This window comes from Nicotiana attenuata, unplaced genomic scaffold (genome assembly GCF_001879085.1).
Source record: "Nicotiana attenuata strain UT unplaced genomic scaffold, NIATTr2, whole genome shotgun sequence".
Taxonomy (NCBI): domain Eukaryota; kingdom Viridiplantae; phylum Streptophyta; class Magnoliopsida; order Solanales; family Solanaceae; genus Nicotiana; species Nicotiana attenuata.
This window is the reverse complement of record NW_017672241.1, coordinates 140,723-157,960: the sequence shown is the minus strand read 5'-3', so window position 1 is coordinate 157,960 and position 17,238 is coordinate 140,723. Positions and strand designations below refer to the sequence as shown.

General features: G+C 35.1%; 2 protein-coding genes across 2 annotated transcripts; one reads left to right on the top strand and one right to left on the bottom strand.

Moving 5' to 3' along the window:
* The first annotated feature begins 7,178 nt into the window (after window positions 1-7,178).
* Window positions 7,179-7,760, top strand: LOC109212438. The gene has a single exon (XM_019376090.1). The coding sequence runs from the start codon at window positions 7,309-7,311 to the stop codon at window positions 7,669-7,671; it is 363 nt and encodes a 120-aa protein (XP_019231635.1). The 5' UTR covers window positions 7,179-7,308; the 3' UTR covers window positions 7,672-7,760.
* On the bottom strand, window positions 7,725-11,788 carry LOC109212437 (replication protein A 70 kDa DNA-binding subunit A). The gene is made up of 2 exons (XM_019376089.1): window positions 11,348-11,788; window positions 7,725-10,125 (listed from the first exon to the last, which is right to left on the bottom strand). The coding sequence occupies exons 1-2, from the start codon at window positions 11,605-11,607 to the stop codon at window positions 8,469-8,471; spliced, it is 1,917 nt and encodes a 638-aa protein (XP_019231634.1). The 5' UTR covers window positions 11,608-11,788; the 3' UTR covers window positions 7,725-8,468.
* Window positions 11,789-17,238: the final 5,450 nt, after the last annotated feature.

Here is a 17,238-nt window from a genome sequence, read left to right as displayed (position 1 = left end):
TTAAAATTCTAACAGTCAATGAGAAATGAAATCACAGGAAGAAATAGCTTAACACAGAGATAGCAACAGGGATCTCCTGGGATACCGTTCCGTAGTCCCAAACGTAAATGTACATGGGATCTCCCGGGATACCATCCCATAGTCCCAAAAATAAATGTGCAGGGGGATCTCCCAGAATACCATTCCGTAGTCCCAAAGTAAATATCCAGTACAGGGGAATCTCCCGGAGCACCATTATGTAGTCCCAAAGTAAATACAGCACAGGAGGATCTCCCGGGATACCGTCCCGTAGTCCCAAATATAAATGTGCAGGGGGATCTCCCGAAATACCGTTCCTTAGTCCCAAAGTAAATATCTAGTACAGGGGGATCTCCCGGGATACTGTCCCGTAGTCCCAAATATAAATGTGCAGGGGGATCTCTCGGAATACCGTTCTGTAGTCCCAAAGTACACATGCATGGGGATCTCCCGGAATACCGTTACGTAGTCCCAAAGTAAATACACAACCAAATCAATGTACACAACAGTCTCAAGAAGGAAATCTACAGTTCTCTTCAAGTTCGTATCGAATAAACAGGTAATTTCTACCCTAAACATGCTACACAAAATCCAAATAGCAGTTAAAGCAGATAAGACAGTTAAGTCACGTAAGCATGTTTTCCTAAGCTAAACAAGAGGCTTCATATACTAGTACTGCTCAATTAAAGGAAAACATAGATATTTACTATATGAAAACGGAGTTTTTCAACAATTAGCACATGTACGCACTCGTCACCTCACTTACACGGCATTCATATAACAACAGTACCAAAATCCTAAGGGGAGTTCCCTCACACAAGGTTAGGCAAGCCACTTACCTCGAACCAAGCTCAATCAATCCGATATCACGCTTTGCCACGAGTATCCAACTCCGAGTGGCCCAAATCTAATCAAATTATTTGCATAACATAAATATAATTACCAGCAACTAATTTGGCTAGTAAAATCAAAGTTAAGGCAAGAAAATAGAAGAACGCCCAAAAATCCTCCCAGGGCCCACATCCCGGAATCCGACCAAAGTCAAAAAATTCGACAACCCACTCGATTACGAGTCTAACCATACTAGTTTCACTCAATTCTGACTTCGAATCGGCTTCCAAATCCCAAAAGTTCATTTTATGGAACTCCACAAATTTTTCCCAAATTCCATCCAAAATCACGAATCAAATGATGAATTCAACGATATATTCATGAATATGAGCAAAAATCGAGTTAGAATTACTTACCCCGAAGATTTTCTTGAAAAACTCTCGAAAATTCGCCTCAGGCCGAGCTCCCAAAGTCAAAAAAGTGAAATAAAACACTAGGCCTCACTTAAATAGTGCCCTCTGAATTTCCATTCAGCAGTCAGCGTATTTCTAACCGCGGCCGCACTCTCACTACCGCGATCAGGAAAACTCCATCACGGCCGCGAGTCCTGAGCCAACCTCTTCCGCTGTCCGCGAGAATTCCACCGCAAATCCTGAATCAACTCCTTCCGCGGTCCGCGAAGTTCCCATCACGGCTGCATCCTCCTACCGCGGTCCGCGTAATCCATATCGCGGCCGCAGTTCCAACGATCGGAGACCTGCAACTTTCCAACAACATATATCAGGTATTTTTCCAACACCAGGGCCAAATAGTGATCTGATAACCACTCGAAACTCACCCGAGGCCCCCGAGACCTCAACCAAACATACCAACCAATCCTAAAACATTATACAAACTTAGTCGATCCCTCAAATCACATCAAACAACGCTAAAACCACGAATCACCCTCCAATCCAAACCTAATGAACTTGAAATCTCAAAATTCTACAACCGATGCCGAAACCAACCAAACCACGTACGATTGCCCCCAAATTTTACACACAAGTCATATTCAACTCTACGGACCTACTTCAACTTCCAGAATCGGATTCCGACCCTGATATCAAAAATTCCAGTATCGGCCAGAAACTCCAAAAATTCAATTTTCGCCATTTCAAGCCTAAATAAGCTACGGACCTCCAAAACATGATCCGGAGACGCCCATAAGTCTGAAATCATCCAATGGAGCTAACGGAATTGACGGAGTTCCATTCCGGAGCCGTCTTTACACTACTCCGACTACGGTCCAAATTCTAAGACTTAACTCTCATTTGGGGACTAAGTGTCCCACAACATTCCGAAACTCAAAATGAACCATCCCGGCAATTCACAATAGTAGAAATAGTCACGGGGAAGCAATTAATAGGGGATCAGGGCGTAAATTTTTAAAACGACCGGTCGAGTCGTTACAATATAACTGGGTAGAAATAATGTATAAAAGTTGTAGATAAGTTGTATAATATATAATTAGTTGTCTGAAATTTGTGTTTACTATGTATAAATCAGATACAAAATATACAAAAAATATATTGTATAAAAATTGTATTTAAGTTGTTTGATATTGTAGTTGTATTTAACTATGTAGAAATAATGTATGAAAATTGTAGATTAGTTGTGCTTTTACATTGTGCTTTTAAGCTCTTTGCCTAAACGTGTTAAAACTGTTTAAAACATTACTTAATTTCATGAATTACCTTGTAACTTAATTCGGATCGACTTCTCATAAAAGGTAAACTTACCTATCTTCAGCATTACATGCCAAAAGGATTCCATCTTATTTTGCAGGAAAAAGTATAACCATTGTTGAGTATGATTTGTAGAATAATGCTCTCCAAATATATTCTATCCAACTAGGGCTGTCCTATTAATTATATTACTCCTACCTAAAGAAAGTGAAAAGCATAGGATATAATTCTTTGAAAATGGATGCCCTTCTGATTTCATATTTTGAATAGCAACTTCAACAAGTTCTTAATTGGATAATATTTAAATAGACTTGATGGACAGGGGATAGAGTCTGATTCCCTTAAGGATTTAAATTAGAATTTTTATTTTATCCTGAATCCTGATACAAAGAACCTATAAAAAGTTGTCCCCATATATTAACCTAATCTTTCTGTTAATTATAAAGGAATTAAAGGAATTCTTACTAAATTCCAACGTAAAACTGAAGGGTTAAAAAGAAGAAAAAGGATTAGAAGAAATAACACAAAATTGTAAGTACTATTAAGACATGGTTACGTGATCAACCAGATGAAAGAGTTGTCCACTGACTTGATCACCAAATTGCTGCAAGGGTGGAAGATCTGGAGAGAAAAGGGGAAAGAGTAGAGAAAAAAAAAAATATAACTAAATTCCTTGATTGAAGGCACTAATAATGGATTGGGAGCCTTTTAAGGTGGAATGTAAATATTTTGTAAATAAAACTTGTTTAGGTCGGGTAATTAATTAAACGTGGACATCTTTGATAACAAAGTTTGAAATAGTTGTATATGAATGTAAGAATCCCCCAAAGAAAACCCCTGGTCGAGTTTACTCTCCCTCGGCCAATCTAGGCTATTAGAGGATCTGACCTAATGTTCAGTTCTAATTCATATACATATATATATATATATATATATATATACTAGTTTCTCTGCACGTGCGATGCACGTGTATTCATGTTTTTACAATATATATACTAAAATTAATTAATACTCACATAATTGAAAAAAAATTGATTTTATCATAAATTACATATTTTAATATTCCAAAAGCTAGCATTACTTTGTAACTTTAAGACCTTTTTTATAAATAAAATAAAAAAGCACACTCTCCTACCAACTCGATCTCGATTTTTCTAGGCATAACGTTACCAATTAATTTTTGGTATATTTTCTTTGAGTTTGATTGCTTACATAGACAACGTGAAAAGCAAGATTTCTTGATCGACTTTTTTCCCTATATTCTTCAGCCATAACATAATCAATTACGCTTTGGCATAATTGTCTCTCAAGGTTGATAGTTCTTTTTTAGTAAAATATTCAAGCCTCGCATTTTTATGTGAATGTACATGTCATGTACAAAATCAAGCTTCATAATATAAAATATAAATAATTATTACATTTATTCATCAATAAGTATTAAGAGCTCAAATCTACAAAATCGATCATTTTTTATCCACTGAATAAAAATTAGATAATTAAGTATGATAAAATTAAGAAAAAAGGATCATATATCTCCTGGACTTTCATATAATTCTGAATTCTTATTATTATTATTATTATTATTATTATTATTATTATTATTATTATTATTATTATTATTATTATTATTATTATTTAAAAGAATTTAGAGCTTGATATCTTCATTGAGTCGCCACCTAAATGAATTAGATTTTTTTTTTATAAATGGGATTAGATAGAGGAAGCTTAGAGGAATTGACACATTAATCAAAATGATGGTTGCTTTGTCCCTTTTCTTTCCTAAAATGATTCGGGTATAGTAAAAATATATTACTACTATTCCTAAGAAGTGTATAGTGCGTATGTAACTTGAAGAATGCAACAAACTAATTAAAAGCAGTAGAATGGGGACTAATAGAACTGTTGGTAAATATATATGCAATTTCATTTTCTTAAATATATATAGAATTTTGTCTGCAAGAGCAAGAAGAAAATAATAGCAGAGTTATAAGTAGGGGTGTTCATGGTTCTGTTTGGATCGGTTTTTCCCTAAAAAGAAATCAAACCAAGTAAGTCGGTTTTTCAAATATTAGAACCAAATCAAACCAATTAACTCGGTTTTTTCTCGAGTCGGTTTATGTCGGGTTTTGTCGATTTTTCGGTTATTTGTCGGTTTTTTCTTAAATATAAGACATACACTACCAAACACATATTCCAGCAACCATATTTTTCAACGTAACACTATCAAATCAATTGTCATTTGAAAAATCTATTATTTACTAACATATATTGATGATAATTGAATCAAATAGTGATGAATAATTTAAGGACTCAATTAAAAATATATTTTTTTAATAGGAAATGGATTCTTACACTTAACAAAAGAAAACTACCAATCAAACTAGAATATAAAGGTAAAGAACTGTACTAAAAGTGCAAACGATTAACATTCACCATAAAATATTTGAAACTTTGTATAAAAATATACATTTATATAGGTGTTATAATAAATTTGAAATAGGTACTCCTATAGTCGGTTTGATTCGGTTTTTTCGGTTATTTTTTGATTAAAACTAAAACCAAACCAAATTTGATCGGTTTTTAAAATTCAAAACCAAAACCAAACCAAACCAAAAAGTATCGGGTTTTTTGGTTGGTTTGGTTTGATTTTCGGTTTGGTTCGATTTCTTGGGTTTTTATGAACACCCCTAGTTATAAGTCATATGGCAATATCTTTAGTCGTAGATCCATATTCTAAAGCTATTTGCGTTACAAGAGATTTTACTATGAATTTTTTCTAGACTTCATTAGAGTTATCTTATAGTCTTATTTCACACAAAAAAACTTGTAGAAATATAGCTAAAGAAGAAATAGTCACATGTCAACGACCCATCGCCCATGTACTCACACTAAACCATAAATATTCTACCTGATTGTAATTTTTTAAATTTGTTTTATCCACCCAATGTCACTTGGCTTTATTTTTTGACTGCATATATAAAATTTGAAACATAATTTGGTAAATTTCTGTAATATGTTAGTATTATATGAAGAATATGCACATATATTCAAATTCATAATACATGGTTATTAATACTAATTAGGAGGAATTATGCCTCTTATATGTCCGATTTAATATTTTAAGTATTCAAAAATAAATACGTGGACTTTGAGGGAAAATCTTCTTCTTCTCTACTTTGCATTTAGTTTGCAACGACATATGTATTTAACTATAGACAACAGATTTCACAACCAAGTTTGAGAAATCAATATAACCCTATTTTTTCATATACACGTTCAAGAGAGAGAAAGTATTACCAAAATGTCTCGCAAAGTAAAAAGTCGGAAAATATAAAAAGAATTACTACTACTTATACTTGAAAACCCAACAATGAAAAAGAAGTGGAAAATCAAAATCGACAAATCAATTGAATTGGCATTTTAAAAGCATGAACTTTATGATAAAGGACACAAAAATTCCGAGAGTACTACTCAAACAAACGCTAAATAAAAAAAATCACTAATTATCTTACGATTATCTCCAAGTTTTAAATGTATCATTATCACTTTACAAGTAAAAAATATTTCTACCAAAATGAGACATTGAATATAAAATATCTTGAATGAAGTCATACCACATAAGGAAGCATTGTATAGATCATAACTAATATTATTAAGCTAATAAACATGACTACTAACTATATCTCTTAAATGGTGGAATAACAAAAAAAGCAAATAACGGACCAGAATTAAGTGCGCGACAGCAGTGGTTCGCCGAGTATAATTCCATAACGCTCTCTTTTGCGAATCCTTTTTCCAAAGCACATCCCTCGAAATATTTATCGCACTTGCACCTTAAAATGAAACCTGGTAAAAACGGCAAACAAAGTCAACTAAATTCTTAAACTTGCATCTGAAATCATGCATAAAAATGATTAGTTTGACAAATTTTGCCCAATCGACAATCAAATATAACTCCAATTTACTTAGAAAAGAAAATAACAGATAATAAAAATAATGATGATGATTATGCGAAATGTGAAAGTATATGTGTATAGAAGAACTTGGTGTTTTCGCGGTTCGCTCATGGTTGATTAAGCCATTAAGGTTATACAAGAGATGTGATTTGAGGGTAATGCGGATGACAATTGGGTAATTGGGAGTTGTTTGTAGGTGTTAGGTTTTGTTTTAAGAGTTTTTAGCAACAACAAAAGAACGTTTTATTTTAAGAGTTGTGACTATTGATGTGAAGAATTTAAAGTGTTAAAAGTTAGAAACATGTTTCTTCTGAATAGGTGCCTGATGGAAGGTTGCGTTTTGTAGGCTTTAGTTTTTTATTTATATTTTAAAAAACTATTTATAGGTTAATTAAAGGATACTTTGGTAATATATATATATATAAACTCTAATTTTTGTATCTGTCTCTGTTCTACTTATTTCCTCCACTCTCCCCTCTACAACACAAATTAGAGTGGGCTTACCCTCAGGTTTTGTGAACATAAAATTACAACAATAAACTTACAATAAGATAACCTTATCCAGAATAACCAAGTAGAATGCGCCACATAGGACAGAGTAGGTGGGAACGCCATTGCTTATTTCCACCTCTCATAGAAAAGCCTTTCTCCATCCTCTCAATCTAACTCCAAATTTTTCTCCTCTCAAAACCAATCCTTACTAATACCATATTTCTCATTCAGCGCAGTTTGGGAATAAAGGAAACCGCAGAGCAAAGACCAAAAAAGAAAGGCAAATTATGGCTTCTTCTTCTGCAGTTTCCATGGCCATGCCACTGACTTACACAAGTCAGAAGATACAACCAAGTGCTGTGGCTTTCTTGAAGCCATTGCCAGTAAAGCCCTCAAAGAGTAGTGCAGCATCAAAACCAGTTGCAAGGTTTGAAGTCAAGGCTTTACTTAAGGAGAAGGTTGTGACAGGATTGACAGCAGCTGCCCTGACTGCTTCCATGGTGATTCCCGACGTAGCCGAAGCAGCTGACAGTTTTTCACCATCCCTCAAGAACTTCTTGCTCAGCATTGTTTCAGGAGGAGTTGTGCTTACTGCAATTATTGGCGCTGTAATTGGTGTTTCCAACTTTGATCCTGTCAAACGGACTTGAGAAACAAAATTCTGATATATCTCCACTCTCTTCTTGTATCTATCTAATGTTCCCCTGATGATTTATATAATGTTTACATAACCAATCAATGTATTATCTCTACTTTAGCTTATTTCTTCGCATGAAGAAATCCACCTTATCAAAGGAAACATTGAACTGCAGTTTGCTGCTCTCGCAGACCGCGGAGAGCAATACAATTAATTCCCGCTAATACGCTAGCTAATATCTCTGCCTTTTCACCAATCAAATGATTTTCAGAGAGCTGAGCATAGCAATAGCCAAGACTCAGTAAACCTGTGGATGACTCGTTTTTATCTACTAAAAACTAAGAAATCCACCAATGCAAATGATAACATGCCTTATGAGCTTCTCCCAACTCGGCATCCAAAATTTATCCATATAAAATAAGAATTGCTGAAAGATTATTCCATTTTATACATCTAAAAATACGAACATCTGAAAGATTATTCCATCCAAGCTGAGTGTTCACTTACAAGAGGGGGAAAGTGAGAAACACGACTGGCTGGACCGTGGAGAGAACGGATTAAAGGGAGGGGGGATTACCAAATCAAAAAAAAAATGAAAATATGTTTTCTTCCAAATCAATTGGATACTAAAGCTACATTAGACCAGTAAGTGGGATTTCAAAGCAAGAATGCAAATAATGCACCTTCCTATGGCGAAGAGAAAAATAATCACCTGACTACAATAATGACTTTTTGCCTATATCTCTCTGAGAGGCCAATGGGTTTCTTAAAAATGGATGCAATAAGAGTCTCTCATCTGGCTTCCTTTGTTCAAGAAGGACGGAATTTTGAAATTAAATCAAGGAGATATCTGCTTTCTGCAGAATGTTTCACTTTCTCTGCCTTGATAACTGTAATCTTCACCTTCTGCTCATCACAGTAAGGTTCCTCTTTGATTTTAAGCCTGAATAGAAATTGTGTAAAGAGACATTTTCTAATAATTTCAGAAAATCTGGTATCATCAGCCTCTTCATTCATCATGTGTAGCTCCTTTGCAGGACAGCCCAAAATCTCTTCCCCAGATTCCTGGAAAGCTGTCACCCATGTCAACCCAGTATGATCTTGAATTTGAGCTTGAAGAAGGTATCTGTAATCACATTCGTCAAACTCTTGATTGCACCTATCACAGTGCCATCTCGAGTTTCCTGACCTGGTAACTTTCTTATTACATTGTCTATCTCCAATCATCAGAGGGCAAGCAGTGTAACAGAAGCTGTCAGTTTTGACGAATGTTATAGTTGCCTTAACTGTAATCCAGTCTGGTTTATCTGACCTACCAAGCCCTTCATCCTTGATCTGAGACACGGTCTTACGTATCTCACTTTTTGATCCTACAGGCATGTTTTCCCTAGATATAGATTGAGAAGCAACATCTTTTCCTCCCCGATCAAACCACTCTCTTAGAGTCTGAGCCTCTGCAAAATCTGGATCTATGAACAGTTGAGTGGAAGAAATGGTTCCAATGGATTTCCCAGTGAAGTCACTAACTTTTGCAGCTTTGACAGCTAAAACAGGGGAAAACCCAGCTTCTGCCATTTCTTGCAGCTTTTGACCTTCCCTGTTACAGAAGTCTCCCCATAGTGTCAACTCAACACTTCGCCCAGACTGGTCCTTTAGATTCAAGATTCTTCTTTGAGTTTCCATTCCATTCTTTCTCAGGATCGGAACAGAAGGATTGACAGCTATTACAATTCCAATCACATCTATTATTGAATTGCTTTCTGCACTTTCAATATCACTAATAGGTCTGAATGAGAACTGCTGTCTTGGTATAGTGGTATCTTCATCTGGACAGAGATCTACAGTTGAAGTTATCTCCAAGAATATTTCCCATTCATTCTTCAGATGGTTGAAGTTCTTCTGAGCAGGTTTCAAGTTGCCCCTTGATATCATGTACACTTTTCCAGCTTCAATTTTGTCATAAAAGCGATCAACAACCGCATTAAAGCAAGTGACACGTATTTCACCCCCATCAGAGTCAAGGAGATCAAATGAGAAGACCTTTCCATCTCCTCTGGAATTATTATAGCGACGTAGATCCCCCTTTGCAGTCACTCTAGCCTTAATAGCCCACCGACCCTGATAGGGGTTCAAAGCAGCAATTGGAATAATGCGGGCAGGTGCTTCATTCTTCATTATTGTCCCATGGCTTTTGTAATTTGGAGGAGGTTGATATGCAGGTTGAATTGCAGGTGGGTAGTTCTGCATGCTATTACCTGAGTTTAGGGAGCTCAAGTTGTTGCTGTTAGCAAAGCTTGTTTGGCCAGATCTTTGAGCACTCAAGTTACCATTGTTAAAGATTCCAGACCCAGAAATGCCATTAGATATAGCTTTCTGAGCCCCAAAATTAGATTCTACAAGCACTTTAGGATTCCCAATTATCTCACATTCTGGTATAATAGTTTCCATGTTGATGACAACAATAATTCTGCAAAAGGAAAACAAGATCAACACATCCAGCCCAAGTTCCATTCAAAGGTATAATCCAGATTGATATACGAAAAAAGATAAGACATTACTTCTTATTAGCTAAAATAGACACTTGCTTGATCCCCTAATACACTGCTTAATGCACAGAAGTGCCACACTCTTCTAATTTATGGGACAGCATTTTCAGCACCCAATTCAAGATGACACCAAGGCAAAGATGACACAACTTTGGCAGTGCAACAATTTCCAAGGGGAAAACTGCTTCATGTTTCTGACACAATCGTCGAGGAACACATAGAAAGCTAACACCAAATCAAAAAATGAAACAAAATTACCAATTATTGACAAGAAACATGTGTTTTGTAATGTTGCACTATTGCTCATACTCAAATTATTAAGGAGTAATTCTCCACCATCGAGCCGAACAGAAAATAGTTTCCTTCCATGACATTAACCTTCTAGTTAAAGCTCAAACAACAAATCACAGCCAAATCTAACTTTATGATCGAAATGACATGCGCACACCAGAAAACTTGGAGAAAACATAATGAAGTTATATATGTGTATTGCCTTTTGCATATAAAAAGAAGTGCTTATCAATATGATTAAAGGATAATCCCCTATCACGGCATTAACATTCTAGTTAAAGCTCGAAACAACAAAATCCAAGCCAAATCTATCAAAGTTAAAATTGGAATGACCAATGTATGGATGATAAAAACAAATGTGACCACAAGAGAAATAGCACAAACCATAATGAACTAATATAATTGCATTTTTTTTTTTTTTTTGCCTAATTGCACATCCAAATCAGTGAGGAGTAATTCTCTACCAAGGCATCAACATTCTAATTAAAGCTCAAACAACAAAAGCAAAGCCAAATTTATCATTTTTTACATTTGAAATACTTGTACATAAATAAAAAAATGTTTAAGTTCTATTCACTGACGGTATAAAAAAAACTTACACAATCAAGTCACTTACTACGAGTATCTCTTAATAAGCATTAATTAGTAATCTATTAAAAGTAGTAACTAAAAATCACTGATAGTGTAAAAAAACAGTCACACAAGCATGCGCACAGCAGAATAAGGAGAACACACAATAAAGCAAGTATCACAAAGCTTTATATGCAATCAAAAGTAGAAGCACATGTCATCATAAACACTGTACATGTAATATTTATCTGAAGCTTGAAGAAAATAATAATAAATTCATACTTGCGATTTTTAACAGTGGTACAAATGTACTCAATCAACTGAATGACGGAGGTTTTGCGAACGCGGCCCGTTTTGACTCGGTCATTAAGCTGAGCAGCCAGCATAGCCTGCTGACTTGACTCAGAATCTGAGATTAGGAGTCCGTACCGATCCGCAGCGGCGCCGATTAGCTTGATGTCCAATACCTGAACCACTGGCTTTGAGTTCACGTCGCCGGCGATAATCGCCGGGATCGCGTTTGCGGTCAAGTTCACAGGCATTCCACGAAATTTGAAAAATCTCAGCGATAACGGATCCGGAACGGAAATTTGAATTTGAGAGGATTTTGGGGATAGTGATGAAATTTCTCGTGAAGACTTGAATTCGAGAATTTATAGAAGCGGGTAGTGAGAGTCTCGAAAGGGATAAAATGGCGGGTTTAAAAACCGACCTATGAGGAAATGACAATATCCAAAGTTATCCACTGTTCAAAAACCAAATTGGATTTTGACATTTGCCCAATTTACACTTGGCCCAGTTTTCTTCATGTGATCCACTGATTTATGTGTTATAGGCTATAGTACTATTGTAACAATAGCACGGGCTAGCCTATTTTCGGATTGGTTATTTAAAAATAGGCAACATTTACAAAGTCGTTGAAATAGCCACTATTTTGCTGCAAACGGAAAGTTCCAGCATAATATACTGAAGATCGGTGCACCTGTGTATAAACTTCCAGTATATTATGCTGGAAGTCCAACACGCGAAAAGTTCCAATATATTATGCTGGACCGGTATATTATACTGGAACTCCAGTATAATTACTCCAGTATATTATACTGGAGTATTTTTTCGGATTTTGAACAGTGTTTTCGTTATTTATCTTTACATGAAAAATGGACAAATTTCGATTACTTTTGAAACTGTGGCTATTTTTGAATAATCACTTGTAAATCTGGCTATTTTTTAATATCTCCCGTACTAATTTCAATTTTTTTCTAGGGAAATTTACACAAATGTCCCAAATAAGTCTCAACTTACCAACTCTTGCCATTAGTCTTAGACTTATCAAAACTAGCTAAGTACATATAAAAATTGAAAAACTAAATAAATAAGGTTCTTTCTCTCAAATTCTGAATTCAATTAAAAATTATGATTCCGTCACTGATCAAATATATGTATCCTTCTACCAGTTCAGCTACCTAGTAATTCACAATATGACTATAATAAGAGATCATAGGTAGTGGAGCCTTGAGCCGAAGTCAGTGAAGATTTGTTACTGGTAGAAAACTGGAAATACTTAATCGAAATCCAAATTTGTTCCTTGTTCTATATGTGCAAAAGGATTAATTGAATGACAGATTAATGTCGCATTAGGCAAAATGGTATTGAAATTAGTTATTAGTTATCCCCTCTACATATTACTAACGTGTTGGCGTAGTTTGGACGATTAGAAGTACAGTCGATATCCATGCAGATATACTGTATAAAAGCATCTATGCCTCGATGTATTGCTTGTGAAATCATTAGAAAAGAGGCAGAATGTTAAATTTGCAAATGTCTACTCTAACAATCATAGCCTATTTAAAATACACAATATAAAATAAATTAGTGTAGTTGTTCGCGCTTCGCGCGGTCACAATAATAAATTAAAAATATGACTAGAAGTTAGTTTCATAAGTTTTAAAAGAAAATATAAAAGGTCCAAATATTCTTCTATACTTTGTGAAAAAATCACTTTACTTTCCGTTACAAATTTGATCCATTCATGTCCTCGCTCTCGAATTTTGGCCGAAATTGCCTTTACTCACTAATTTTTTGCAAAATAAAAGACGTAATAAATGATTTTACTATTTTTTTCAAGACTCTTTTAATGAGAGATATTTCGTCTGAAATATAAGAGAATCCATTTAAATTACGCATTTCAACTTGAATAAGTAAAAACAAAGAATTAAAAATAATAAAAAAGGAGAAAAGATAGTAATATAAAAATTGGTGGGGTAAACCTGACATATTGCCCGCTTTGTTTCTTCTCCCTCTAAGCTCTTTTCATAGAATATTCTGTTTCATAATAGAAATTGTTGAAACTTGTATTTTCATATGGTTGATATTTTTTATTTGTCTAAAGTAAAATTTGAAATAGACAACCTAAAATGGAAACAAAACAAAAAAGAAATAAGAAAAAGGAAAAAACAGGCCATGAGCTATCATTGCCCTCTATTCTTTGGACTACATGAATCAGAAGTTAAGGACTTCAGGTGGCAAATTCACCCAACGGCTTTCTTGAGCCAATTTACATGGACAGGATGTTAACAGTTCAAACCATATATGACCTGTGACGGTCTAAAATATTCGTCCCAACTTAGCTTTTCCATGCCATTCTTCTTCCCCTAAAATTTAAATATAAAATAAAACAGAAATTCTTGAAAAATAACACATGAATATATAATGCGTAAACAGATGGATACTAAAATCAACATTTCTCATACTTAAGTATGCACGCAGAACAGTCACTTCTTGCATCACTTTTTCTCACATTGATATTCCAAAATTCATTGCAAGAAGTCTTATAGCAATTGTTGTGAGGACATTTTTACTCAATGGATGCAATTATGCTAATATTATGCAAATAATTGAAATGATTCGAAGAAATGATTCTGCTTATAATTGTCACTTCATCCTATCTGTTCTTGCAGACATTCCATGAATTGAACTTGCTAGAATATTGTGGGTGACCTTTTCCAAAATCGGAAAAGGCCTAAAAATGCGACTCAATTAACATAAATGGCCTATCTATGTCATTCGTTAAAAGGTCGCCCTATTCATGCCACTAACGTTATACTTTTGGCCTATTTATGCCATTGTCTACTAACAGTTCCATTCCTGGTTTTTAAATAATACTAAGAAGTAATTTTTCGACCCCACCTTTGTCACGTGTCTTTATATTACTGGTTCTTGTTTACTTGACCCTACATTTCTTTTAACCCTGATTATGTATAATTAACCATGCCCAACCCGATAAAATCCCACCATCTTTTAATCCAACCCCTAATTCCTTGTCACGACCCAAAATCCAACTAGTCGTGATGACACCTAACCCAACCTGCTAGATAAGCCAATTAACATCTATCCAATTTAATGAGATTTTTTTAGACAAATAAATGATAAAATAACGAACCTTAATACTTTTTGCAAGGACTGGTAGTACAAATCATGAGCTTTTAAGATTTAAATTTTTCAAACTAAATTGAAATAAACACAACATCGGTTTCAAATAAATACAAATCACTAAACACTGATCTTATCGGGCCGTGACAAGGAATTAGGGGTTGGGTTAAAAGATGGTTGAATTTTATCGGGTTGGACATGATTAATTATACATAATCAGGGTCAAGTAAAGAAGAACCGGTAATATCAAGACACGTGGAAAAAATGGGGTCGAAAAATTAATTCTTATTATTTAAAAATCAGAAAATGAAATTGTTAGTCGACAATGGCATAAGTAGACCAAAAGTATAACGTTACTGGCATAAATAGGCCAAAAGTATAACGTTAGTGGCATGAATAGGGCAACCTTTTAACGGATGGCATAGATAGGCCATTGATATTAGATAAGTGAAATTTTTAGGCCTTTTCCGTTTCTAAATTTGAACATTCTCCCTTTTTTCACTTCTTGGAAACTAAAAAAAATTATCACATTAAAGATCATCAAGATGCAAGAATAGACTTACGCTCTTTGATATAAGGTACTACTTATAGTGTCAAAGTGAAGAAACTTTTTGCTGAAATACGAGCTCAACAGATGAAGCTTGAAGCTTCTCCAATGGAAGCAACTGGTGTGAAATGAGATAAGAGAGAAGAAACAAAATTGGGAAAAATAAAAGTCTGTATATTAACTGAATACTAAAGTCCATATATATAATTGACTCCACTAATCAACTCCACTAACTAACTAGTGACAGCTAAGCTATAACTGCACATAATATTACAACTAACTAACTAAACTGAGCTGCCACGTGAGATTGCTATCACATATGAATACATATTAATACTCCCCCTCAAGCCGAAGGGTGTAAAATATTGAGCACTCCCAGCTTGCCCATTAAATGAAAGTGTTTCACTTTGCTGAGCCCCTTCGTCAATAAATCCGCTAGTTGATCTTTAGTGCCAATAAAGGTAGTACGTATGACTCCTTTCTTGATCTTATCTCAAATAAAGTGACAATCAATTTTGATGTACGTAGTACGTTCATGGAAAATCGGATTTGCAGCAATCTGTATAGCAGCCTTGCTGTAACTGTGAACCACGACAGGCTGTGTAATGACAAATCCCAATTCCTGAAATAAGCCAAGTAATCATGTTACCTCAGCCACAACAGATGCCATGCTTCGATATTCTGCCTCTGCAGAGCTTCTTGAGACAGTTTGCTGCTTCTTAGACTTCCAAGACACCAGGGATTCACCAAACTTGACAACGTAACCAGTCACAGATCTTCTAGTGTTAGGACAAGCAGCCCAGTCAGAGTCACACCAACAAGTAAGATGATTGTTGATTCTGCCTTCATAAACACACCTAAACCAGGTGCATTCTTGAGATACTTCACCACTCTGATGGCAGCTTCCCAATGTGATTGTTTAGGCTTTTGCATAAATTGACTGAGTGTCAACACTTATAGCTAATATCAGGTCTGGTGATGGTCACATATAGCAACTTCCCTAGCAACCTTTGATAAGCACAAACATCCTGCAATGGCAGATCATCTAATGCACCAACTGCCTTATTATATTCCATTGTAGTCAATTTTTGGTTTGTTTCTAGTGGTGTTGCATAAGGTTTTGCTCCACTGAGTCCCATTTTTTAAATCAATTCAAGCACATACTTTCTTTGATTCAACAAGATGCCCTGTTGAGACCTTAGGACTTCTATGCCTAGGAAGTACTTAAGCTCCCCTAGGTCCTTGACTTTGAACTTATCATGCAGTATACTCTTAGCAACACTCACAAGCTCTTTACTACTTCCTGTGATAAGCAGATCATCTACATAGACTAGAATGATCACCACATCCTCACCTTTTCTCATGGTAACCAGAGAGTAGTCATGATTGCTTTGAGCGAAACCTCTACTTGTCAAGGCTTCGGTCAACTTAATGTTCCATTGTCTAGATGCCTGTTTGAGTCCATACAAGAACTTGCGCAATCTGCATACCTTCCCCNACACACCTTCTTCTCCCCCTGACTACTAAAGCCTTCTGGCATCTCCATGTATACCTCCTCACATAGGTCTCCTTGCAAAAAAGTATTATAGACATCCATTTGGAACAGTTCCCAGCTCTTTGATGCTACTAGTGGTATAATGGATCTCACTGTAACCATTTTTGCCATGGGAGAGAAAGTATCATGATAATCCAACCCTTCCTTTTGACTGTAACCTTTGGCAACTAATCTTGCCTTAAACCTCTCTACTTCCCCATCTGCCTTAAACTTGATCTTGTATACCCACTTTAATCCCATGGTGTTTTTCCCTTTAGGCAAATCAACTATCTCCCAAGTTTTGTTTTCTTTAAGTGCTTGTGAGCATGTGATTTTTGCCCTATTCAAGATACTCTGATAAAATCAAAGAAATAGATTTTTTTCCCAATTATTTGCCATTTTACAGGATTTTTCATAGGATTTTATTAATTGTTTGCCTTTTTTGCGCACGTTTAATTTTTATAAAAGTCATGAAAAATGCCCCAAAAATGTCAAAAAATACCATGCATTGCATATTAGACTTTGTGTTCATATTTTAGGATTAATTAGTTAATTAATTGCTTTATTAAAATGAAAATCACAAAAATTGGCTCGTTTTTAAGTTTTTAGCTTTTAATTTTAGATTAGTAATTTTCTCTTTTTTTTAATTTAGGATCAATTAAT

What these genes read in the sequence shown, in the direction of transcription:
- LOC109212437 (XM_019376089.1), bottom strand. Translation starts at nt 11,607, where the DNA reads ATGCCTGTGAACTTGACCGCAAACGCGATCCCGGCGATTATCGCCGGC. An exon ending in ACCACTGTTAAAAATCGCAA is followed by an intron (nt 10,126 to 11,347) that starts GTATGAATTTAT and finishes TTCCTTTTGCAG; the next exon opens with AATTATTGTTGTCATCAACA.
- LOC109212438 (XM_019376090.1), top strand. Translation starts at nt 7,309, where the DNA reads ATGGCTTCTTCTTCTGCAGTTTCCATGGCCATGCCACTGACTTACACA.